Genomic DNA, 25,667 nt, shown 5'->3' on the forward strand with positions numbered 1-25,667 from the left:
CGCAGCCCGCCCGCCCGCGCGCGCCCCTCCCCCTCCGTTCGCCACAACATTGTAGTAAATTTCTATTGGGCCGCGCCGGAGGGAAGGAGGGGGCCGGGCCCGCGGCCCGTCCGCCCATTGGCTGAGGCCAACTTCTAGCTCCTCTTGTTTCCCCCCTCCCTTAGGCCGGTAAGGAGAGGAGAGGGGAAGGAAAAAGAGGAAAAGGCAAGGGGCTGGCCGCGTGTGCGCACGCGCAAGTCGAACCCGGTCTGGAGCTAGGGTGTTCCGGGATCCCGCAGCACCCACGTGGGACATGAGGCAGCTAGAGCCCTGGACGGTGAGGTCCTTTCCTCCTTCCAAGTAAGAGGCCGAGATTTGGAAGCCTCAGGGAAGTAACTCACGTAGAGGTTGTAGCCAGGACTGACCCCCCCTAAACGCTTAGTGACCTCGGGTAAGTCATTCAGCTGCTCTGTGCCTCAGTTTCCCCATTCACTAGTTTGTCTCTAGGCGCCCTTCCCACCCTTACATTCGATGAGACTTTACCTCTCCTGCCAGCTGTGTAAGGTCTGAAATGGAAGCTAAGTGTTGAGGCCACGCCAAGACTGATCCTGTCTTCTGCATTTAAGGGTCTCCTAATTCCCCCCTGGCAATCTCAAAATTATAAAGACCTAGCTTCCGAGGTCTGGTCTCCAGATGAAGTTAGGGTTGCTCTGACAATTGCTTAGTGTGTCTTTATTTCCTTCCAGAAGTGTCAGAGACCCCTTGACCTTTCCTACTCCCTGATAGGCTGGTCTGTGAACAGGCTTCGGACCCACAGTGCAAAAAGAAGGCTTTTGTTTGAAGCATCATACCTAGAAGGCAAGATAGGATCTGGTGTTCTATTTTAGAGATGAGGAAACTGAAGCAGAGACTTAGAACTGACAGGATAAGAAGCCAGGCAATCTGACAGCACAGTCTGTAGACGCCAACTAGACATTCCTGATATCTAATCACAGCTCCTTCACAATCCCAGCACAGCCTCTGGAAACAGATTGCCTGGGTTCAATTCTTAGTCTCCAGCCCTTCCTAATGATTTGATTTTCATTTTTCTTTTATTTATTTATATTTATTTTTGAGACAGAGTCTCGCTCTGTCACCAGGCTGGAGTGCGGTGCCGCGATCTTGGCCCACTGCAACCTCTGCCTCCCGGGTTCAAGCAATTCTCCTGCCTGAGCCTCCCGAGTAGCTGGGACTACAGACGTGCACCACCATGCCCAGCTAATTTTTATATTTTTAGTACAGACAAGGTTTCTTTTCTTTTCTTCTTTCTTTTTTGAGATGGAGTCTTGCTCTGTCGCCCAGGCTGGAGTGCAGTGGCGCAATCTCGGCTCCCTGCAAGCTCCGCCTCCCGGGTTCACGCCATTCTCCCGCCTCAGCCTCCCGAGCAGCTGGGACTACAGGCGCCCGCCACCACGCCCGGCTAATTTTGTTTTTGTATTTTTAGTAGAGACGGGGTTTAACCGTATTAGCCAGGATAGTCTCGATCTCCTGACCTCGTGATCCGCCCTTCTCGGCCTCCCAAAGTGCTGGGATTACAGGCTTGAGCCACCGTGCCCGGCCGTGCCTCATTTTTCAACACCATAAAAGGGGATAATATGTCCAAGTAGCTGGGACTCCATAGGAGGCTGAGGTGGGAGGATTGCTCAAGCCCAGGAGTTCAAGGCCACAGTGAGCTAGGATCATGCCATTCCACTCCAGCTTGGGCAACAGAGCAAGACTCTATCTCTAAAAACAAAAACGAGGGTTGGGGAAGGGAGAAGGATAATAATAGTTCCCACCTCATAGAGTTACTGTAAGAATTAGGCCAGGTATGGTGGCTCATGCCTGTAATCCCAGCACTTTGGGAGGCAGAGGCAGGCAGATCACCTGAGGTCAGGAGTTTGAGACCAGCCTGGCCAAATGGTGAAACCCCATCTCTACTAAAAATACAAAACTTAGCTGGGCCTGGTGGCAGGCGCCTGTAATCCCAGCTATTCTCAGAGGTTGAGGCAGGAGAAACACTTGACCCCAGGAGGCGGAGGTTGCAGAGAGCCCAGATCGTGCCATTGCACTCCAGGTTGGGTGACAAGAGCAAGCCTCCATCTCAAAAAAAAAAAGAAAGAAAAGAAATGAGTTAAAATATGTAAAGGACTTAGTGCAGTGCCTAGCTCATAGTAAGATCTATGTGTGTTAATTATTATTACTATTCAGAGACTAAAATGTGGACTGAGAGGTGTGGAACTGGCAAATATAATAATATATTTGTTAAGCATGCAATTGTTGTCAGCACTGAGCTGAGGACGTTATATAAATTGTCTGTTTGAAACATCATAAAACCCCTTGAAAACCACCTGACTACACCATCTAAAACAGCCTCCACTCAAACCCCCTTATCCTGCTTTAATTTGCCTCACAGCACTTACCCTACTTGACTTTCTATGATATATTTATCATTTATTGTGCCTCTCAAATAAATTGCTGTAATCTAGACCCACTAGACTGCAAGCTCAGGAAGGCAGGGACTATATATGTATTCATATCCCAGAACAGTATACACTCAATAAATATAAATATTTGTTGAATGAATTAATGAATGTCCTCATTTTATATACAAGGAAACTGAGTCTTAGTGAGGTCAGGTGACTTGGCCAGGGTCATTCTGTGTACTCGGGGTGAAGCACCTGTTTTTTTTTTTTTTTTTTTTTTTGAGAAGGAGTTTCACTCTTGTTTCCCAGGCTGGAGTGCAATGGCACCATCTCAGCTCAGCGCCACCTCTGCCTCCCAGGTTCAAGCGATTCTCCTGCCTCAGCCTCCCGAGTAGCTGAGATTACAAGCATGTGCCACCACGCCTGGCTAATTTTGTATTTTTAATAGAGACAGAGTTTCTCCATGTTGGTCAGGCTGGTCTCGAACCCCCAACCTCAGGTGATCCGCCCACCTCAGCATCCCAAAGTGCTGGGATTACAGGCATGAGCCACCATGCCTGGCCGCACGGGTTCTTGAATACTCTGGTCTCCTGCCTCAAGTCCTCAGGTTCAACTGTGCTTTTTATTCAGAGTTCTAGTCCTACCACCTCTGTGCCCCAGGCTTCCTTCACCAATCAGACAGGAAAATCTGGTATCTTGAAGGATGAGTACAGAAGACCAATCACCAGTGGCTTACCATCTCCACCACCACCAAGTTATCCAGCAAATTCAGATTCATGAAAACCCAGTATTCTCTATGCCATGAAGTGCTAGCCAATGGCACATCTAATTGGATGCAAAGAATACGTAGCATTTAATAATCATTACCCTGAAAATAAGTAGAGGTCTCAGGCTAACAGAAAAAGGCTAGACACAAGGCAGGTATGAACCACTCTGAAATTCAGAGCGCCATGCAATGACACACCAAAATCCACTGGCCCAGTCTTTAGAATCTGAAAGACCTGAATTCCAGTGCTGGCTTGTAATTCTTAGCCTGCAGATGAAAAGGCTTTGTAAACTGTAAAGTACTATCCACACATGAGGAATTTTTGTTATTTTAGACATACATCTTCACTTGTTAGGCTAAGTGCCCAATCTCTGAGTGTTGCCAGGCCTATCACATAGGAGAATGTGGGGGTATAAGTAATGCCTAATATGAAGGCAGAAAAACTACCTTGACTCCTGGGCCTATCTGCCCTCTCACACTTCTGCAAACCAGATATCCAGTCCCAGCTCACCCTGCAGAGACTGCCATCAGGTACCAAGGGTAAAGGTCCCAAGCACCATCTCTGAGGCTAATTTCCTAGACAGAAACAGCTCTGCTCCATGCTCACATCTGGGTGGCAGCTGTGCTATGCTCCAAGCCCCAGGATGGGGTCCCTCAGGGCCATCTCTATCTCGCCTGCCAGCTGAGCCCACCATTACCTCCCTACCCCCTACCCTTCGTGTTCCTTCCTAGGGAATACAGGCCCCACTAGCTGTCTGTTAGCCCCTGGAGCAGTCAAGGGCGCTAAGAAAAAAAGAAAAGGGAAAAAAAAGACAGCATGAAAGGGTCTTAATCCTTCCCCACTGCAAACTGAGCCCAAGCAAAAACAAACACCAGCTGCACATTGGAGGATGAAATTAGATGGTGAAATTAGGTGGTGACCAGTGGGAAAGGCCAGGGAGCGTAGATGAGGCCTCAGATGACCTGGTAGAGATGAGATTGGAAGAAAGGGGGGAGGGGCGGGAAAACTATACCCAAATCTGGGACGTGGGCGGATTAGGGACACAGCTGGCCTGAAGCCCCAGTGATAGGGCACAGGGAAAATGTTCGTCTGTTGTGGAGGATGGAAAGAGATTGAAGAGGGCTTTGAAAAGCTGGGTCCAGGCCGGGCGCGGTGGCTCAAGCCTGTAATCCCAGCACTTTGGGAGGCCGAGACGGGTGGATCACGAGGTCAGGAGATCGAGACCATCCTGGCTAACACAGTGAAACCCCGTCTCTACTAAAAAATACAAAAAAACTAGCCGGGCGAGGTGGCGGGCACCTGTAGTCCCAGCTACTCCGGAGGCTGAGGCAGGAGAATGGCCTGAACCCGGGAGGCGGAGCTTGCAGTGAGCTGAGATCCGGCCACTGCACTCCAGCAAGGGGGACAGAGTGAGACTCCGTCTCAAAAAAAAAAAAAAAAAAAAAAAAAAAAAGAAAAGCTGGGTCCACCAGCAAAGTGTTCTGAACAGTACTATTGAATGAAAACTGATGCTGGTACCAAAAGTACATGAAGAGTAGTGCTTGCCATCCTGCCCACGGCCATAAAAATCACAGTCATTTTAGACTTGTAAACACAAACAATAAATCAAACAGGCTATAATGGGATGGGGAATTACCATTCATACAGTGGGATGGGGATTATTTTTACTAGTAGTACTTGACTTGTTCATAGAAAATTTAGAAACACGGCCGGGTGCGTTGGCTCACGCCCGTAATCCCAGCACTTCGGGAGGCCGAGGCGGGCGGATCATGAGGTCAGGAGATCGAGACCATCCTGGCTAACACGGTGAAACCCCATCTCTACTAAAAATATGAAAAATTAGCTGGGCATGGTGGCGGGTGCCTGTCGTCCCAGCTACTTGGGGGGCTGAGGCAGGAGAATGGCGTGAACCCGGGAGGCAGAGCTTGCAGTGAGCCAAGATCGCGACAGAGCAGGACTTCGTCTCAAAAAAAAAAAAAAAGAAAGAAAGTTTAGAAACACAAGAAAAAATGTAAGTCACCATAGAGCCACCAGTCAAAAATAACTACCATCAATATTTTGGGACCTTCCCTTTTAGTACCTTTTCTTATATGCATACTTTTTTTTTTTTTTTTTTGAGACAGTGATCTCACTCTGTTGCCCAGGCTGGTATGTAGTAGCATGACTACAGCTCACTGCAGCCTTGACCTCCTGGGCTCAAGCGATGAGATCCTCCCACCTCAGCCTCCCAGGTAGCTGGGACTACAGGCGTGCCATTGTGTCCAGCAAATTTTTTTTTTCCAGCCCAGATGTCTTTTATTTATTTATTTATTTTAACACCTATTATGCCATGAATTCATAGGGAATAGTTTCCAGCAGCTCAGGCTCCTTCCCATTGGTTCTCACAAAGTGTGCTTCTCTGGGTGGAGCAGGCTGGCGCTTCCGTTGGACCCAGGTACCTTTCTCTTTGGCTTCTTTCTTTTTCTGATCATTTTCCTTCATGCGTTTCAGGAAGCTGTCTCGGCTCTTAGAGTGCTTAATGTGCTCAATATGCACATTAATTCTCTTGGCAAGAATCTTGCCCTTAAGTTGTTTGTTTACATCAATGCCAACAGCATGCTGGGTAATATTGTAGACTCTTCCAGTTTTGCCATGGTAACACTTGTGGGGCATTCCTTTTTGAACAGTACCCATTCCCTTGATGTCTACGATATCACCTTTCTTATAGATTCGCATATACTTGGCCAAAGGAACAACTCCATGTTTTCTAAAAGGCCCAGAGAACATATATCAGGTGCCTCTCCTCTTTCCCTTTGTGTTAGTCATTTTGGCGAATTACTGGAAGATGGCGGTTCCAGCCAAAAGGGCGCAAATTTTTTAATTTTTTGGTACAGACAGGGTCTCATAGTGTTACCCAGACTGGTCTCGAACTCCTGGGCTCAAGTGATGGGATTACAAGCATGAGACACCACACCCACCCTTATGTATACTATCTATCTATCTATCTATTGTATTTATCTGTTTTTGAGACACGATCTCTCTGTTGCCCAAGCTGGAGTACAGTGGTGCAATCATGGCTCACAGCAGCCTTGACCTGAGCTTTAGCAATCCTCCCTACTCAGCCTCCTGAGTAGCTGGGACTACAGGTGTATGCCACCACGCCCAGATACTTTTTTTTTTTTTTTTTTTTTGAGATGGAGTCTTGCTCTGTCACCCAGGTTAGAGTGCAGTGGCACGATCTCGGCTCACTGCAAGCTCCACGTCCCAGGTTCACGCCATTCTCCTGCCTCAGCCTCCCGAGTAGCCCACCACCACGCCCAGCTAATTTTTTGTATTTTTAGTAGAGAAGGGGTTTCATCATATTAGCCAGGATGGTCTCAATCTCCTGACCTCATGATCCGCCCTCCTCAGCCTCCAAAATTGCTGGGATTATAGGCGTGGGCCACACGCCTGGCTGATAATTTTTTATTTTATTGTTTGTAGAGATGAGGTCTCCCTATATTGTGGAGGCTAGTCTTGAACTCCTGGGCTCAAGCAGTCCTCCCACCTTGGCCTCACAGACTGCTAGGATTACAAGCGTGAGCCACTGCACCTGGCCTTATTTTTATTTATTTTATTTTTTATTTACTTTTTCAAGAGATAGGGTCTCACTCTGTTGCCCAGGCTGGAGTGCAGCTGTGCAATTATAACTCACTGTAGCTTTGAATTCATGGGCTCAAGCAATCCTCCCACCTCATTCTCCAAAGTAGCTGGGATTATAAGCATAGGCCACTGCACCTAGCTTCTTATTTGTGTACTTTTCAGTGTACATATATTAAGTCATATGAAATTGCTGATTTTATAGGTTAAAAATGATCAAATATGAACAATTTCATATGTCTCAACCTAATGCTTTTTGAAAATTTAGGCCATATTATTTTAGAACTGACCTTTTTTGTTTTTTGAGAGGAGTCTTACTCCGTAGCCCAGGATAAGTACGGGTGGCCCAATCTCCACTCACTGCAACCTCTGCCTCCTGGATTCAAGAGATTCTGCTGCCTCAGCCTCTAGAGTAGCTGGGATTACAGGTGCCCGCCACCATGCCCAGTTAATTTTTTTTTTTTTTTGTATTTTTACTAGAGACATGTGGGACAGGCTGGTACTGAACTCCTGACCTCTGGTGATCCGCCTGGCTCGGCCTCCCAAAGTACTGGGATTACAGGCATGAGCCACCAGGCCTGGCCTAAAACTGACTTTTTTCATTTAACAATATGTTGTGAACATTTATCATCATTTTTAACAATGCTATCAAGCGGATATATCATAATTTAGTTCACCCTACTATTGGACGTTGAGTTTGTTTCCCATTTTTCTCTTAAAAATTATACTTGGGCCAGGCACGGTGACTCATGCCTGTAATCCCAGCACTTTGGGAGGCCGAGGCAGGTGGATAATGAGGTCAGGAGTGTAAGACCAGCCTGACCAACATGGTGAAACCCCGTCTCTACTAAAAATATGAAAATTAGCCAGACGTGGTGGCGCACACCTGTAATCCCAGCTGCTCAGGAGGCTGAGACAGGAGAATGGCTTGAACCTGGGAGGCAGAGTTTGCGGCAAGCAGAGATCAGGCCACTGCACTCCAGCCTGGGCAACAGGGCAAGACTGTATCTCAAATAATAATAATAATAATAACTTTTTTTTTTTTTTGAGATGGAGTCTCGCCCTGTCACCCAGGCTGGAGTGCAGTGGCACGATCTTGGCTTGCTGCAGCCTCTGCCTCCCAGGTTCAAGCAATTCTCCTGCCCCAGCCTCCCAAGCAGCTGGGATTACAGGCGCCCACCATCACACCCAGCTAATTTTCATATGTTTCGTAGAGACGGGGTTTCTCCATCTTGGCCAGGCTGGTCTCGAACTCCTGACCTCAGGTGATCTGCCTGCCTCAGCCTCCCAAAGTGCTAGGATTACAGGTGTGAGCCACCGTGCCCAGTAGATTTATGAGGTATTTTCTATGTGATAGGCACATAGTAAGTACTTTTTAAGCATTATTGCATTTAACTTCTTAACAATACTACTTAGGCAATATTATTAGCCTCAAGTACAGTTGAAGAAACTATAGCTTAGATAAATTAGGGGCTGTGCAGTGGCTCATATCTATAATCCCAACACTCTGGGAGGCCAGAGTTGGAGGATTGCTTGGGGTCAGGAGTTCGAGATCAGCCTGGGCAACATAGTGAGACCTCATTCCTAAAAAAAAAAATTAAAATTAAAAAAAAAAATCAGCTGATCTGGCACTAGCTTTGGAGTCTAGGAAAAGAAAAAAGAAAATAGCCAAGCATGGTGGCACCTGCCTGTGGTCCCAGCTACTTGAGAGACTGAGGTGGGAGGATCACTGGAGCCTGGGAGGTCTAGGTTGCAGTGAGCCATGATCGCACTATCACACTCCACCACTTTGTGACAGAGCAAGACCCTGTCTCAAAAAAGAAAAAAAAGGCCAGGCACAGTGGCTCACTTGTCAAGGAATGCCTTAACAACCATCCACCAGGTCCACTTTTACAATTTCAACCTTCTTCCCTCTGGCCCTTGTTTCTTGGGATGTCTGCACAGCAACCCCAATGCATAAGGGTAATGTAATCCCAGCACTTTGGGAGGCCGAGGGAGAAAGATCACTTGAGCCCAGGAGTTTGAGATCAGCCTGGGTAACATGGTGAGACCCCATCTCTATTAAAGGAAAAGAAAAGTTAGGTGATTTGCCCAACATCACAGCTTAAACTAGGTCTGTCTGATGCCACTGTCCTCTATTACATACCGCTTTCATATCACTCTCAGGAAAGCACTGGAAATGACGTGAATAAGTAATATTAACATCTGTCCCAAGACCTCAGGGAAAGGCTGTCATAGCTACTTCTGATTATAGCCCTGGGACATTCAAGGAGAGACCCACTGATCTGGCCTCCCATGACCCTCTCCAACCCTATTCTCTTACCAGCTGCAACGAGCCTAATGACCCTGATCCAGCAAAGCCTCAGCTCACTCAGCCTTAACCCACTAATTCTCTCTCACCAGGGGAGGGAACCCTCAAGGCATAGAGGGTTTTCCAAGAAACAGGCTCTATGCCACCTACTAGCTGACACCCTTCTAAAACTGGTAAAGTCAGCCTGGTCCAACCCTCACTTGACAGGGCAGAAGGGAAGATATAAGGAAGCAGGGGTATTGGGGGCACAGAAATTGCCAGGTTTGACTTGCCCCAAGATCCTCCAAAGCTGCTACTATAGGACAGGTCCTGAGCTGGCCAGCTAGCATTTGACTAACCTCAGTTTCCAAGACTTCCGGTGACTGGGAGCACTTTAGTGGGGAAGAAATTGAGAAATTAGGGCCAGGCACAGTGGCTCACACCTATAATCCCAACACTTTGGGAGGCCGAGGCAGGCAGATCGCTTGAGGCCAGGAATTCGAGAACAGCCCGGCCAACATGGCGAAACCCTGTCTCTACTAAAAATACAAAAAATTAGCCGGGTGTGGTGGTGTGCACCTGTAGACCCAGCTACTCGGGAAGCTGAGGCAGGAGAATTGCTTGAACCCAGGAGGCAGAGGTTTCAGTTAGCCGAGATCATGCCACTGCACTCCAGCCTGGGCAACAGAGCAAGACTCTGTCTCAAAAAAAAAAAAAAAAAAGAGAGAAAGAAAGAGAGAAGTCATAAGAGAGACTGCAAATAAGTTGTAGCCTTAGTTCCACCATAAATTCGCTGTATGACTCTAGGCAAGTCACCTACCCTTCCTCAGCTCAGCTGCCACAACAAAATGCCATAGATTCGGTGACTTAAACAACAGAAATTTATTTTCTCACAGTTCTGGAGGCTGGAGTCAGAGATCAGCCATGGCCAGGTTTTGGTGAGGGTGTGCTTCCTGGCTGGCAGATGGTCACCTTCTTGCTGTGTCTTTACATGGTGGAGAGACAGCAAGTTTTCTGGGGTTTTTTTGTTTGATTTTTGGGTTTGTTTTTTTTTTTTTTTTTTTTTGAGACATAGTCTTCGTCTGACGCCCAGGCTGAGTGCAGTGGCATGATCTTGGCCCACTGCAACCTCCACCTCCCGGGTTCAAGCAATTCTCCTACCTCAGCCTCCCGAGTAGCTGGGATTACAGGCATGCACCACCAGGCCTGGCTGATTTTTGTATTGTTAGTAGAGTCGGGGTTTTGCCATGTTGGCCAGGCTGGTCTCGAACTCCCGACCTCAAGTGATCCACTTGCCTGGACCTCCCAAAGTGCTGGGATTACAGGCATGAGCCACCACACCCAGCTGGTGTCTCTTCCTTTTTGAGACATAGTCTTGCTCTGTCACCCAGGCTGGAGTGCAGTGGTGCAGTCTCAGCTCACTGCAACCTCCATCTCCTGGGTTCTAACGATTCTTATGCCTCAGCCTCCCAACTAGCTGGGATTACAGGCACCCGCCACCACACCTGGCTAATTTTTTGTTTTTTGTTTTTTTGAGACAGAGTCTCGTTCTGTCACCCAGACTGGAGTGCAGTGGCGCGATCTCAGCTCACGGCTCTGCCTCCCAGGTTCACGCCATTCTCCTGCCTCAGCCTCCTGAGTAGCTGGGACCACAGGCGCCCCCCACCATACCCGGCTAATTTTTTTGTATTTTTTAGTAGAGACGGGGTTTCACTGTGTTAGACAGGATGGTCTAGATCTCCTGACCTTGTGATCCGCCTGCCTCAGCCTCCCAACGTGCTGGAATTACAGGTGTGAGCCACCGTGCCCGGTCAATTTTTTGTATTTTTTTTTTTTTTTTTTTTTTTTTTGAGACGGAGTCTCACGCTGTTGCCCAGGCTAGAGCGCAGTGGCGCGATCTCGGCTCACTGCAAGCTCCACCTCCCGGGTTCCCGCCATTCTCCTGCCTCAGCCTCCTGAGTAGCTGGGACTACAGGCGCCCGCCACCGCGCCCGGCTAATTTTTTGTATTTTTTTTTTTTTAGTAGAGACGGGGTTTCACTGTGGTCTCGATCTCCTGACCTTGTGATCCGCCCGCCTCGGCCTCCCAAAGTGCTGGGATTACAGGCTTGAGCCACCGCGCCCGGCCTAATTTTTTGTATTTTTAGTAGAGACGAGGTTTTACCATATTGTCCAGGCTGGTCTCAAACTCCCGACTTCAGGTGATCCACCCACCTCTGCCTCCCAAAGTGCTGGGATTACAGCCATGAGCCACCACGTCTGACCTTGATGTCTCTTCTTATAAGGGCACTAATACTGTCATGAGGGCCCCACCCTCATAATCTCATCTTATCCTAATTACTTCCCTGATTAATTACTCCATTTCCAAATACCATTACATTAGAGGTTAGAGCTTCAATATAAGAAAGCAAGAAGGATCAACTTATGTGGAGAATGCAAAGGGTTCTGCAGATTACAAAGCCCCATACTATACTAAATATGATTTTTATTTTAAATCTGCTATCAACCAACCAGAAAGAATCCTCAACCTCAAGGTAAAAGCCTCCCTGGAAGTGGGGACACAGTGGTCCCGCCCTTCTTTATCCATCACACATTTACTGGGCAGTGGGGATCCCAGCATGAATGAGTCCAGTGGCTCCATAATAACAGTCATCATTATGATCCCATACTTGAGTGATGGCAAGAAAAAGTTTAAAAAAAAAAAAATGCTGGGCCGGGTGCGGTGACTCACACCTGTAATCCCAACACTTTGGGAGCGTGAGGCAGGTGAATCATGAGGTCAGGAGTTCGAGACCAGCCTGGCCAAGATGGTGAAACCCCGTCTCTACTAAAAATACAAAAATTAGATGGGCATGGTGGCATGTGCCTGTAATCCCAGCTACTCGGGAGGCTGAGACAGGAGAATCCCTTGAACCTGGGAGGTGGAGGTTGCAGTGAACCAAGATTGCGCCACTGCACTCCAGCCTGGGCAACAGAGCGAGACTCTGTCTCAAAAAACAAACAAACAAAAAAAAACCTGGACTTTTGAGGCAGGCCGACCTTGGTTCAAATCAGAACTTCATCACTGAGATGCTATGTGAGTCCAGGCAATTCGCCTCCCCTCCCTTCCTTTTTTTTTTTTCTTTTTTTTTTCTTTTTTTTGAGATGGAGTATTGCTCTGTCACCCAGGCTGGAGTGCAGTGGTGCGATCTCGGCTCACTGCAAGCTCCACTTCCCAGGTTCACGCCATTTTCCTGCCTCAGCCTCCCGAGTAGCTGGGACTACAGGCGCCCGCCAACACGCCCAGCTAATTTTTTTGTATTTTTAGTAGAGACAGGGTTTCACCGTGTTAGCGAGGATGGTCTCGATCTCCTGACCTCATGATCCGCCCACCTTGGCCTCCCAAAGTGCTCGGATTATAGGTGTGAGCCACTGTGCCTGGCCCCCTCCCTTCCTTTTCTATAAAATGGAGCTAATATGTGCCAACCGTTACACCGAGTGTTTTGTATACAATATGTCACTGAACCTTCACAACAGTCCCTTGACGAAGGTATGACTATAATTTCCATTTTACAGACGAAGAAATAGAGTCTCAGGCCAGGCATGGTGGCTCACACCTGTAATCCCAGCACTTTGGGAGGCTGAGGTGGGCAGATCACCTGAGGTCAGGAGTTCAAGACCACCTGGCCAGTGAAACCCTGTCTCTACTAAAAATATAAAAATTAGCCAGGTGTGGTGGTGGGTGCCTGTAGTCCCAGCTACTTGGGAGGCTGAGGCAGGAGAATCACTTGAACCCAGGAGGCAGAGGTTGCAGTGAGCTGAGATCACACCACTGCACTCCAGCCTGGGCAACAGAGTAAGACCTTAGCTAAAAAAAAAAAAAAAGAAAGAAAGAAAGAGAAGTAGAGTCTCTCAGAGAAGTGAAAAACTTGTCCAAGATCACCCAGCTAGTAAGTGTCAGGGTTAGAATTCAAACCCACATCTGCCCGGCCCTGTTCTAGTGTTCTTCTCACAGATTGCCTACATTTCCATGATGGTCATTATCACAATCCCAGCAAAGATGTGCAGAGTACCAGCTAAGTACCTAAGTACTTTTTAACTGCATTCTCTTATTTAACACTCACAACAACCCACTAGAGTGGGTACTATTTTAGCCCCATTTTTATTTATTTATTTTATTTTTATTTTTATTTTATTTTTATTTTTTTTGAGACGGAGTCTCGTTCTGTGGCCCAGGCTGGAGTGCAGTGGCCGGATCTCAGCTCACTGCAAGCTCCGCCTCCCGGGTTTACACCATTCTCCTGTCTCAGCCTCCCGAGTAGCTGGGACTACAGGCGCCCGCCACTGAGCCCGGCTAGTTTTTTTTTCGTATTTTTAGTAGAGACGGGGTTTCACCGTGTTAGCCAGGATGGTCTCGATCTCCTGACCTCGTGATCCGCCCATCTCGGCCTCCCAAAGTGCTGGGATTACAGGCTTGAGCCACCGCACCCGGCCTATTTATTTATTTTTGAGACAGAGTCTCGCTGTGTCTCCCAAGCTGGAGTGCAGTGGTGTGATCTCGGCTCACTGCAAGCTCCACCTCCCAGGTTCATGCCATTCTCCTGCCTCAGCCTCCCGAGTAGCTGGGACTACAGGTGCCCGTGACCACGCCCAGCTAATTTTTTGTATTTTTAGTAGAGACAGGGTTTCACTGTGTTAGCCAGGATGGTCTCGATCTCCTGACCTCGTGATCCACCCGCCTCGGCCTCCCAAAGTGCTGGGATTACAGGCGCGAGCCACCACACCTGGCCTTTTAGCCCCATTTTATCGCTTTGGGAACTGACGTCAGAGAGGTGAAGTGATTTGTCCAGTGTCACACAGCTAGGAAGGGGTATAGTTGGGAAGCCAGCTGTGTGTGAGTCCGGAACCCAACTCCTTGCTCAAACACTATCTTGCCTCTCTTCCCTAGTGAGGTCAAGCAGGCATCTTTATCTCTGTTTGACAGATGAGAAAGCTGAGGCCCAGCAAGAGGTAGTGACGTGCCTAAGAACACACAGCAAGTCAGTAACTACACAGCGACTTAAGCTCAGGCTCCTGAGTCTCAAACCCAGGATAATTTCCTCCACTTATAATCTTGAGCATCAGAAAATGCCCCCGTGTCCACTGGACATTTGGAAACCCTACACCTAGCTCCCCTGAAAGTGTGGGGAACCCCCTCTGTACCAGGCCAGGCATACAGACCTAGGGGTCTTGGGGGAAAACATTGCAGGATACTGTTCGGGGAAAACAGCAGTAGAGCTCGTGACCCATGTGCCCCTAGCTTTGGGCACCTCCGTCTTGGTCTCCCTAAATCATGGACCCCAAGCTGGGAAGGGGAAAATTCCAGAGGAAGCTGCTCCAAGCCTGGTTCCCAGTGTCTAGCACAGCTCTCTGCTATGATTTCTGCTGAAAAACAAAAAGCTCGATCCTCTAGGCCTAAGTGCTAATTACCAATAATGACATAATAACCATTGCGGACCCAACAGCCAAACAGCCCCAACTAGAAATTCTGCAAAGCTCAGGCTCCGGAACAAAAGATTTGGGCACTCCAATTGAAACTGATGCCCTGGCAGAAAATATCAGAAGCAATCAGAAGCAAAAGAACCTCAGGGTTGACCCAGCCAAAGTATGATCTGACAAATGGAAAGGATGATGACCACTCACTTTTTCTCTCCTTCATACATTTATTGAGATTCTACTGTGTGCTCAAAATATTCCTAGATCTGGAGAGAATAGGCTTCATATAGTCATTAGTTTACACCCTAAATATTTACTGAGTACCTGCTATGCACCACGCACTGTTCTAGGTACGAGGGATGTAACATTGAATAATACAGACAAAAATCACCATCACCACAGAGCTTACATTCCAATGGGAAGAAAGACAATAAATAATAAAATACAGTATGTCAAAGAGTGATAAGTGCTATGGATAAAAATAAGCAGAGAGTGCTGAGGTTAGAGGACAGAAAGCCGTTACAAAGTAAGATAGTCAGGAGGCCTGGTGTGGTGGCTCACACCTGTAATCCCAGTACTTTGGGAGGCCAAGGTGGGAGGATCACCAGAGGTCAGGAGTTCAAGACCAGCCTGGCCAACATGGCAAAACCCCATCTCTACTAAAAATACAAAAATCAGATGGGCATGGTGGCATGTGCCTGTAATCCCAGCTACTCAGGAGGCTGAGACAGGAGAATCCCTTGAACCTGGGAGGCAGAGGTTGCAGTGAGCCAAGATCGCGCCACTGCACTCCAGCCTGGGCAACAGAGGAAGACTCCATCTCAAAATAATAATGGTAATAATAATAATAATATAAAAATAGGCCAGGCGCAGTGGCTTACACCTGTAATCCCAGCACTTTGGGAGGCCGAGGCTCGCAGATCATGAGGTCAAGAGATCAAGACACCCTGGCCAACATGGTGAAACCCCATCTCTATTAAAAACACAAAAATTAGCTGGGCATGGTGGCGCACGCCTGTAGTCCCAGCTACTGGGGAGGCTGAGGAGGGAAAATTGTTTGAACCCAGAAGGCGGAGGTTGCAGTGAACTGAGATCGTGCCACTGCACTCCAGCCTGGCGACAAAGCAAGACTCTGTCTCAAAAAATAAATAAATAGCTGGGCGTGGTGGCTCACGCCTGTAATCCCAGCACTTTGGCAGGCCAGGGCAGGCAGATCATGAGGTCAGGAGATCGAGACTATCCTGGCTAACATGGTGAAACCCCATCTCTACTAAAAATACAAAAAATTAGCCGGATGCGGTGGCGGGCGCCTGTAGTCCCAGCTACTCAGAAGGCTAAGGCAGGAGAATGGCATGAACCCAGGAGGCAGAGCTTGCAGTGAGTAGAGATCTTGCCACTGCACTCCAGCCTGGGCAACAGAGCGAGATTCTGTCTCTAAATAAATAAATAAATAAATAAAAAGATAGTCAGGAAAGGTCTTATTGAGAAGGTGACATTTAAACAAAAAGTTTAAAGAGATGAGAGAACAAGCTACAAAAGTGTTTGGGGGTAGAGTATTCTGGGTCAAAGGACTAGCAAGTGCAAAGGTCCTGGGGTGGAAGTGTGCTTGATGGGCTTGCCTGGGATCATGCCTCTAGTCATTAATAGCTGAGGGGCCTGGTGGGAAAGGAATCAGACACAGACAGACTAATGTACTTAAACTCTCTTTAGCCTCAGGACAACCCAGGAGGTAACATTTTGCCCACTATTCTCACCATCTCACAAAGGTGTGAGACCAAGAGAAGAGAAGTAAATGATCCAGCCAGGTGCAGTGGCTCATGCCTGTAATCCCAGCACTTTGGGAGGCTGAGAGGGGTGGATCACTTGAGGTCAGGAGTTCAAGACCAGCCCCGCCAACATGGTGAAACCCCATCTCTACTAAAAATACAAAAATTAGCCTAGTATAGTGGTGCATGCTTGTATTCCCAGCTACTTGGGAGGCTGAGGTAGGAGGTTCACTTGAACCTGGGAGGCAGAGGTTGCAGTAACCCGAGGTCATGCCACTGCACTCCAGCCTGGGTGATAGAAGGAGACTCCATCTCAAAAAAAAAAAAAAAAAGAAGTAAATGATCCCACATCACACAGCTAGAATAGGCAGGTCTGTCTGACTCCACCTTTCTGCTTCTAGTCTCTGGCCTATCTGTGGAAACTCTAAATATTTATTGAGTGAATGAATAACGCAATCAATCCTATACATTTCTCAAGTCCTTCCTTCTTAATGAACTCTTTTATGACTTCTTGTTATCTCTACCAATCATAGAATAACGATGACAACAACGACAATAATAATTCCAACATGTCTGTCAGCTATGGACTGAGTACTTCATACGAATTATTTAATTTAGCCCTTAAATAATCCTATGAGAAGATGCTAATATTTTTCCCATGTTATAGGGGAAAAAACTGAAGCTCAAGGTAAAACAACTTGCGAGAGGTCTCACAGCTGGTGAGGGATGAAGCTGGGATTTAAACCAAAGTCTCTCTGCTCACAAATCCCTACTTTTAATCCTGTAGCATTAGTAGAAACCTCTGACCTCAATCCATCCCCTTCCTTTTTTAAATCAGAAAATGAAGGCACAGGAAGGGTAGGTAATTTGCCCAAGATCTCACACCATAGAGAGCTAGGGGGGGCTGGTGTTCCTTCCACTCTACCATTTTTGGGACTGTGAACCAGGTTTTCTCTTTTAGGCCTATTTCCCAGCCTCTGTGAAAGTCTTGAAGTCATCTAGCTCCCGAGGATGGTTCCAAGGAGTTCATGGTCCATCACTGTCCCCCCCCAGCATAAGCCTGGATGGCATGGGGCCCCTCCTACTCTCTGCTTTTCCTGAATGCCTGCAGTGGCATCATCGGAGGCTGCAGAAGGGAACCTGTCTTGGGTGGGGCTAGCGTGTCCCAGGAAAGGGGGAAGAGGGTTGGGAAGCATAACAGATGCTGAGCCTCCTGCTTTAAAACTGGCTTATCAGGTGCGATTTGTTCAATAGAAACCATAGCAGATACTCCAAAGTCCCTAGATCAGGAAGGGGAAGGGCAGAAGAAGTTTTTAAGAGGCAGCAGCTATAACAGCTTCCTGCCACTGAGGACTCACTAGGTGCTTTCTGTACATTATTGCTGATCCTTACGGTAAAATCAGTGCCACTCTACAGTGGAGAAAACTGAGGCTCAGAGAGGTAAAGTGACAGCCAAGACCACTGCACCACATGCACCTATGGGACAGTGCACAGAGGGTCTGGAGACCTGGGCTTCTACTGTATGACCTTGCACCAACAGACACTTGCTGTGATCTGAGGTCCCTGTGTCTGTTCCATAAGGGACTTGGTAGCTAGCGTCTGTTGCATGATCCAGAAGGCTGAGGGATCCAGCTCTACCCTGACCACCAGACCTCCAGAAATACTGAACATCACACTCTTTTCACAAGTACCAGAAAAAAAGGGCTTCCTTATCCACTCCCAGAGGAAAAAAATATATATATATATATTTATATATATATATATAATATATATATAAATATATATATTTATTTATAAATATATAAAATATATATAAATATATATATTATATATATATAAATATATATATATATATATTTTTTTTTCTAAATATGTGTCCTGTTTCAAAGCTGCTGCTGGCTTTGGCCTCCAGCCAGGGCAGGGCCTCTAGTGCAGGGAGTGGGAGAGTGCCCAGGCCTCAGGACTGAGAATCCTGGGGCCCAAGGCCAAGGCAGGCAAGGGGCAGGAGGGGAGCCAGCTTGGCAGTGAGCCAGGACCCCTCTGAAGACTTGGGCTTGTTTCTTTTTTTTTTTTGAGATGGAGTTTCACTCTTGTTGCCCAGGCTGGAGTGCAATGGCACGATCTCGGCTCACAGCAACCTCTGCCTTCCAGGTTCAAGCGATTCTCCTGCTTCCCGGTAGCTGGGATTATAGGCATGTGCCACCACGCCCGGCCAATTTTGTATTTTTAGTAAAGACAGGGTGTCTCCATGTTGGTCAGGCTGGTCTCAAACTCCCGACCTCAGGTGATCCACCCGCCTCGGCCTCCCAAAGTGCTGGAATTACAGGCGTGAGCCACCATGCCTGGCCGGGTTTGTTTCTTAATATTTTCCTTCCTTTCTTGGCTAGAACAGGCTGCCAGGAGATGTAAAGGGGAAGCAGTGGACGGGGTCAAGAAGATTGAGGAGTCTAAATAATGATGGCTTAATTAGCTCCTGTTTATGGGTGCCCAATACTTACAGACACTGGGCCAGGCCATTTGTGGAGATTATCTCATTGAAGCCTCCGCCCTTCTCTGGGAGGAAAGCCTGCTGTTCCCACTTTACTGAGGTGGAAACTGAGGTAGACAGGGCAAGTGAGTGACTAGAGGCCACATGGCTTTTCAATGGCAGGGCTGGCAGGGCAGCCAGGTTATTGACTCCTGAGAGAGGCAGCCACTTGAATGGGCTGGGGTGGGGGAGAGGAGGGGAGAAGATGGGAACTCAAGGGGAGGAGCAGCATGGGAAGGCCCTGGCAGTCCCTCTGAGCAGAACAGGCAGTTGTGAGGGTGCAGGAAGGAGAAGGGAGCCAGTTACATCCCCAAAGCCCTGCCTGACGTGGGCCTTATTTCCCTGACCAGCCTCATCCCCTGTCACTGCCTGCCTCTCCCTTTGTGCTCCAGCCACACCAACGACAGTGCTCATCTATCCTGAGCACAGTATGCAGGCTTGAGCCTTTGCACATGCCATTCCCTATACCTAGAAAGTTGTTCCCACCATTGCCTACTTAGAGAGCTCTTACTCATCCTTCAAAGCCCAGCCTAGCTCTTTTCCCCTTGATGCGCCTGAGTTAACCACCTGCTCCCCTGGGCTCACTCTCACATGGCAGTTCGTCCTTAAGGAGCAGGAACACTGCATGAGTCACATTTGTGCCCCCAGCACCTAGCCCATCAGTTCTCAATAAATGTTTACTGTCTTTAGTTGTATTTTATTTATCACTGAATCTTCAAGGCAAGCAAAACAGGTTTTCTTATTCTCACTCTCAAGGCAAGGAAAAGGAGGGCAAGAGAGAGGGAGTGATAGGAGTATCTTCTTTCTTTTGTTTCTTTTTTCTTTTCCTTCCTTTCTTTCCTTCTTTTCCTTCCCTTCCTTCCCTTTCTTCCTTCCTTCCTTCCTTCCGATCTTCCTACCTACAGGGGTTTCACTTTGTCAACCAGGCTGGAGTATAAAGGTGCAATCACAGCTCACTGCAGCCTCGACCTCCTGGGCTCAAGGGATCCTCCCACCTCAGCCTCTTGTGTAGTTGAAATGACAGGCACATGCACAATGCCCAGCTGATTTTTGTACTTTTTGTAGAGATGGGGTTGCTCCATGTTCCCTAGGCTTGTCTTGAACTCCTGGGCACAAGTGATCCTCCTGCCTCAGCCTCACCAAAGTGTTGGGATTATAGGTGTGAGCCACCAGGCCTGGCGATTCCTGAGGTTGCACAGACACTCAGTAACACTGATAGGTCTAGAACCCAGGGCTTTTCTGCACCACACAGCTCCTGCCTGGCTCCCACCCCAAAGAGGTCTCATCCCTACCAGACCTACCAGGGTCACCACAAGGGAACCCCAAGATAGGAGTGGGTGCCCTGGGCCCTGGTGGCCACAGGCCTTGCCCCAGTGTTCAGCTCAGACATGGCTGCTGCCTAAGCTGAGGGGAAAGGTAGTGAGAGAAGCTGAATAGCTTTTACCCTCAACCCAGCTGTGCCTCCTCCTCCCAGATATGTCCCTCAGGCAGAGACTCCAGTGGGCCCCACTGGCCCCAGGCCCCAAGATCTTCCTCTGGCCCTCTCCTCTCCTCCCTGGCCACTGCAGTTCATTATCACGCCCTGCTGGTTCTGCCTCCTAAACAGACTTCACATGGCCCACTGCTCCCCATTCCATGGCACAGTCCCCAGCCCAAGATCTCAGCATCTCTCACCTGGACAGTTCCCCCTGCCCCTGTCCCTGCCCCTCCCTACTTACTATCCAGTGACTCCCCATTGCCATAGGTCAAGTCCTCCTCACTGTCATGAGCCTATCTCTTCAGCTGCATTTCCCCAAGTGCAGGTCATGGCTGTGTACCTTGGCACATGCAGTTCCTTCCACTAGGAATGCCTTTTTTCCTGCCCTCTACATAAGAACACCTATTCACGGCCGGGCGCGGTGGCTCAAGCCTGTAATCCCAGCACTTTGGGAGGCCGAGACGGGCGGATCACGAGGTCAGGAGATCGAGACCATCCTGGCTAACACGGTGAAACTCCGTCTCTACTAAAAATACAAAAAAAAAAAAAACTAGCCGGGCGAGGTGGCGGGCGCCTGTAGTCCCAGCTACTCCGGAGGCTGAGGCAGGAGAATGGCGTAAACCCGGGAGGCGGAGCTTGCAGTGAGCTGAGATCCGGCCACTGCACTCCAGCCCGGGCTACAGAGCAAGACTCCGTCTCAAAAAAAAAAAAAAAAAAAGAACACCTATTCAATAAAGGTGGTGTTGATGGTTTCTGTATCCTTCTTCCCAACTAGACTCCGAGCTCCCGGTGGGGAAGGTGGGGAAGGACTACACAGATTCATCTCTGGGCCCCATGCCCGGCACAGGGCCTGACAGAGAGGAAAAGCAGATGACTTAGGAAACGGAGGTACATTCTTACTTCCATGAGGCCACCTCCCTCCCTTCACAGGCCTTCAGGAGTCTGTCAGACCTGTCCCCAGAAGTTCTCTCCCAGACCTGGTCTCTCCTGTCCCAAGAGGAACATCTTTATAATCCCCAAATCATATTCATAATTATAATAACGACAACCATTGCTACTATTTGTTGAATGCTCACCATATGCCTCATTATTTAATCCTCACAAGAAGCCGAAGAGGTAGGTAGGTTATTTTATTTTCCCCATTTTACAGGTAAGAAAACTGAGGCTCCAAGAGGTTAGATATCTTGCCTAAGGTCACACAACTGGTAAACAATAGATGCGAGATTCAAAGCCAGGCCTATCTGACTCTCAAGCAGCAAGCTGTCCAGCCTTCTCCTGTTTTCTATTATCTTTTCTCTTTAAAGCTCTTACAGCAGCAGGCCTGGGTGGGGGTGCAGTGTGTGTGTGTGAATTTACTCATCCGACCAACACGCCAGTAGCTCCCACCAGCCCTGTACTGGTCACTGGCGATAGACAAAGAGAATTTAGATGTGCACTCTACCTCCTTGAGAGAGAGAGGAGAGTTTCACACTAAGAATTTGGGCTTTAGGGCCAGGCTCGGTGGCTCACGCCTGTAATCCCAGCACTTTGGGAGGCCGAGGCAGGTTGATCACCCGAGGTCAGGAGTTCCAGACCAGCCTGACAAATATGGTGAAACCCCCATCTACTAAAAATACAAAAATTAGCCAGGCATGGTGGCGCATGCTTGTAGTCCCAGCTACTGGGGAGGTTGAGACAGGAGAATTGCTTGAACCCAGGAGGTGGAGGTTGCAGTGAGCTGAGATTGCACCACTGCACTCCAGCCTGGGGGACAGAGTGAGACTCCATCAAAAAAAAAAAAAAAAAAAAAGAATTTGGGCCCTGGAGTGAGCAGGCTTGGTTCTGAGCCCCAGCTGTACCCCTAAAGAACTGTGGGATTCTGGGTGACTCATTTGGCTTACCCAGTGCCATGAAGCGGGGATAATAATGCCTGCTTCAGTGGGTCTCCTAGGTCACTAGGAGGAATGCATGAGATAATGTGTCTGAAATAGCACAAAACCAGCCCAGCCTATAAGAAATAGCCAATAAATGGCAATAATACACATGATGACTAGCGAGTCCCAGGCTCCCTGGGCCACAGTGGGATGTAATTCTCCAGGGCCCTCCCTAGAGTCGCCTCAGCCAGAGCCAAATAGGAATATGGATAATAATGCCTAATCCACCTATTTTCTAATTAAATAATTCTTCAAGGGAGGTGTCTTTTCATAACCCTACTTTACAGGTAAGGCAACTGAGGCAGAGAAGGGGTTACAGAACCAAGTCACACAGCGAGAGTGGCTGAGCTGGAACCTCCACTCAGCTCCTCCCACACCAGGCAGAGCCCAGCCCTTGTCCCAGGGTCCTGGCCAGCCTGCTGGGAAGTTCAGGGGCTCCTGCAATTCCAGTCCCAGCTGAGTGAGAAGTTAAAAGTAGGAGAAATGAGCCAGAAAGAGGAACACATAGTCCCCTCCCAGAATCCCAGGATGAGCCCAGGGCTGGGAAGTTACCAAATGGGGCCCTGTGCTACACTCTTATCAACTCCTTCCCACACCTATGTGGGGAAAGTGTTATGATATGTACATCACAGATGAGGTCTCCAAGACTCAGAGAAGAGCATGCCTTGTCCAGGGTCACAACTGGATAAGGAAAAGTGGCAGTACTAGAAGGGCAGAGTCCCTCCTCATCCCTCCCATTTCTGCCCCAGATCTTCCCAGCTGCCTCTCTTCTGATGAAAACTAGAGGCTCTGTCACTCCCTCTCCAGGAAGTCCAGTTGCCAGGCCCCTCTCTGTGCTGATTGATACATGCTTGGTTCTTGGCCCCTTACTAAGTTCAGAAGACCCAGAGCTCACTTTACCAGAGCCCTGATCCCCAAGAAAGTCACAGTCTATTGAGGAAATAGATAGGGAATTTACATCACTATCTATAGATAGAAAATAGGGAATTCACGTCACTATCTATAGATAGAAGATAGATAGGGAATTCACATCACTGAGCCCCTATCATGCTGGGCCCTTTTGTCCATTCGCCATTTAATCCAATACAAAGCACATTGATAGGCACACCGTAAACCATCAATAAATATGTTCATTCCTTTGGAAACATTCAATGAGCACCTACTATGTGCTACTATACTCTAGGTGCTGGAGATACAGCAGTGAACAGATGAACAAGAAATCCCTGCCCTTGTGGGGCTTACACGAATGAAAGAACAAATACACTTGTGTCCCGTAAGTATTCATATTCTTATTTTGCAGACGTGAAACTGAGATGCAAAGAATCACCCACCTGTAAGTGACAGAAAAAGGATTCTATTCCAGCCCAGTCTGCCCCAAAGACCTTTGCATTGTATCATGTGACCAAAAAAAAATCAGCACCCAGTATGTTTAATTGGTAGGCCCTGCTTGTGGTAGGATCCTAACTTCACAGAGTGCCCTCTCAGCATTTCTGCCCCTACCCCCGGGCCTCTCTTTACACCTCCCAGTGGCCTCAGAACCACAGGACATGCATTAAAATCAGCTCACGTGGCAGTCGTTATGTCAAACCATTACTCACCCAGAAGCAGCCATCGGGGTCACGCAGCCAGTCCGGGAGAGGCCGTGGAGCCATACCGCAGTGGCACATGGAAGCAAAGGACAGCAGTGAGACACACAGCACAGCCAAAGAAAAAGTCCTTTGGGGCCCCTTCTTCAGCTAGGGCCTGGGCCAGGAGGGAACCCCGCCCTCCCTCTGCCTCTGGGGTCTTGCTGGGGCAGACACCCTGGTCAGCAATAATCTGATAATCCACCCTTAGCTCATCAGGCCTCCAGGGCCCAGCCCACTAGAAGCAGCAGTGTCCCTGTGAACAAACATTAACTGAGCACCTGCTGTGTGCCAGGGGTTGGGGATACGGCCTGAAGAAGACAGACATGGCCCCTGCCCTTATGGAGCCTACAGTGCAGTGAGGAGACAATCATGTAAGTAACTACTGAATTACAACTGTGATGACTGCGTCAAGGAGGAGACTTTAAGAACCTAAGCCAGCTGGGCATGGTGCCTCACACCTATAATCCCAGCACTTTGGGAGGCTGAGGTGGGAGGTGTGCTTCAGCTCAGGAGTTCAAGACCAGCCTAGACAACATGGGGAAACCCCATCTCTATTAAAAAAAATACAAAAATTAGCTGGGTGTGGTGGCACACCGCTGTAGTCCCAGCTACTCAGAAGGCCTAGGTAGGAGGCTCTCTTGAGCCCAGGAGTCCAGGCTGCCGTGAGCCATGATCACCCCATTGTACTCTAGCCTGGGCAATAGAGTGAGACCCTGTCTCAGAATAAAAGAACCTGACACTTGCAATCCCAGCACTTTGGGAGGCTGAGGCAGGCAAATCACTTGAAGTCAGGAGTTTGAGACCAGCCTGGTCAACATGGTGAAACCCCATCTCCAAAAATACAAAATTAGCCAGGCATGGTGGCAGGTGCCTATAATCGCAGCTACTCAGGAGACTAAGGCACAAGAATTGCTTGAACCTGGGAGGCAGAGGTTGCAGTGACCCAAGATCGCACCACTACACTCCAGCCTGGACAACAGAGTAAGACGCTGTCTCAAGAAAGAAAGAGAGAAAGAGAGAGAGAGAGAGAGAAAGAGAGAAAGAGAGAAAGAAAGAGAGAGAGAGAGGGAGAGAGGGAGGGAGGGAGGGAGGGGCAAAAGAAAGAAAGAAAAAAAAAAGAACCTGGGAAAATCCTGACTTCACTATTTATGGCTCTACCTTTTGTGACATTGGGGCCATTTTGTTTTGTTTTGTTTTGTTTTGTTTGTTTGTTTCAGACGGAGTTTCCCTCCTGCCCAGGCTGGAGTGCAATGGTGCGATCTCGGCTCACTTCAACCTCCGCCTCCTTGGTTCAAGCGATTCTCCTGTCTCAGCTTTCCAAGTAGCTGGGATTATAGGTGCATGCCACCAGGCCCGGCTAATTTTTGTATTTTTAGTAGAGATGGGGTTTCATCATATTAGTCAGGCTGGTCTCAAACTCCTGACCTCAGGTGATCTGCCCCCCTCAGCCTCCCAAAGTGCTGGGATTATAGGCTTGAGCCACCGCGCCCAGCCTCATTTTTACTTGTCTATGCCTCATTTATTCATCTGCAAACTGGAGATAGTATCAGTATTCACCTCACAGGGTTGATGTGAGGATTAACATGGGTTAATACATGTAATACGTCTGGAAGGATGCTTGGCACACAGTAAACTGTTCAGAAGCGTTTGCTATTGTCATTACAGGGGCTGTTGGCGTGGGTTTCAGAGGGACCCAGCATGGGTGACCTACCTGACAAAGTTGCTGTAGGGGGTTAATGAGACAGTGAGAGGTGAAGTTGAGTACAGTGCCGGGTACCGGCAACTGCGCAATAAACGGTGGTGGT

General features: G+C 48.4%; 1 protein-coding gene and 1 pseudogene across 40 annotated transcripts in view; both read right to left on the minus strand.

The window, feature by feature from the left end:
• Nucleotides 1-25,667, minus strand: part of LOC105495208 (erythrocyte membrane protein band 4.1) — a 234,181-nt gene that overhangs the window by 203,508 nt on the left and 5,006 nt on the right. For 5 of the 40 annotated variants that reach the window (XM_071097369.1, XM_071097345.1, XM_071097338.1 and 2 more), the window contains exon 1: nucleotides 23,833-24,837. The exons of 10 other annotated variants lie outside the window; for them this stretch is intronic. In XM_071097369.1, coding sequence (XP_070953470.1) covers nucleotides 23,833-23,846 — 14 coding nt within the window. In that variant the 5' untranslated portion in view covers nucleotides 23,847-24,837. Of the gene's footprint in view, nucleotides 1-23,832; nucleotides 24,843-25,667 lie in introns of those variants that run through there. 25 more of the 40 variants (XM_071097380.1, XM_071097413.1, XM_071097432.1 and 22 more) reach the window with 16 other exon arrangements.
• Nucleotides 49-7,790, minus strand: LOC139363488 (large ribosomal subunit protein eL21-like; annotated as a pseudogene).

This window comes from Macaca nemestrina, chromosome 1, assembly GCF_043159975.1.
Source record: "Macaca nemestrina isolate mMacNem1 chromosome 1, mMacNem.hap1, whole genome shotgun sequence".
Classification (NCBI taxonomy): domain Eukaryota; kingdom Metazoa; phylum Chordata; class Mammalia; order Primates; family Cercopithecidae; genus Macaca; species Macaca nemestrina.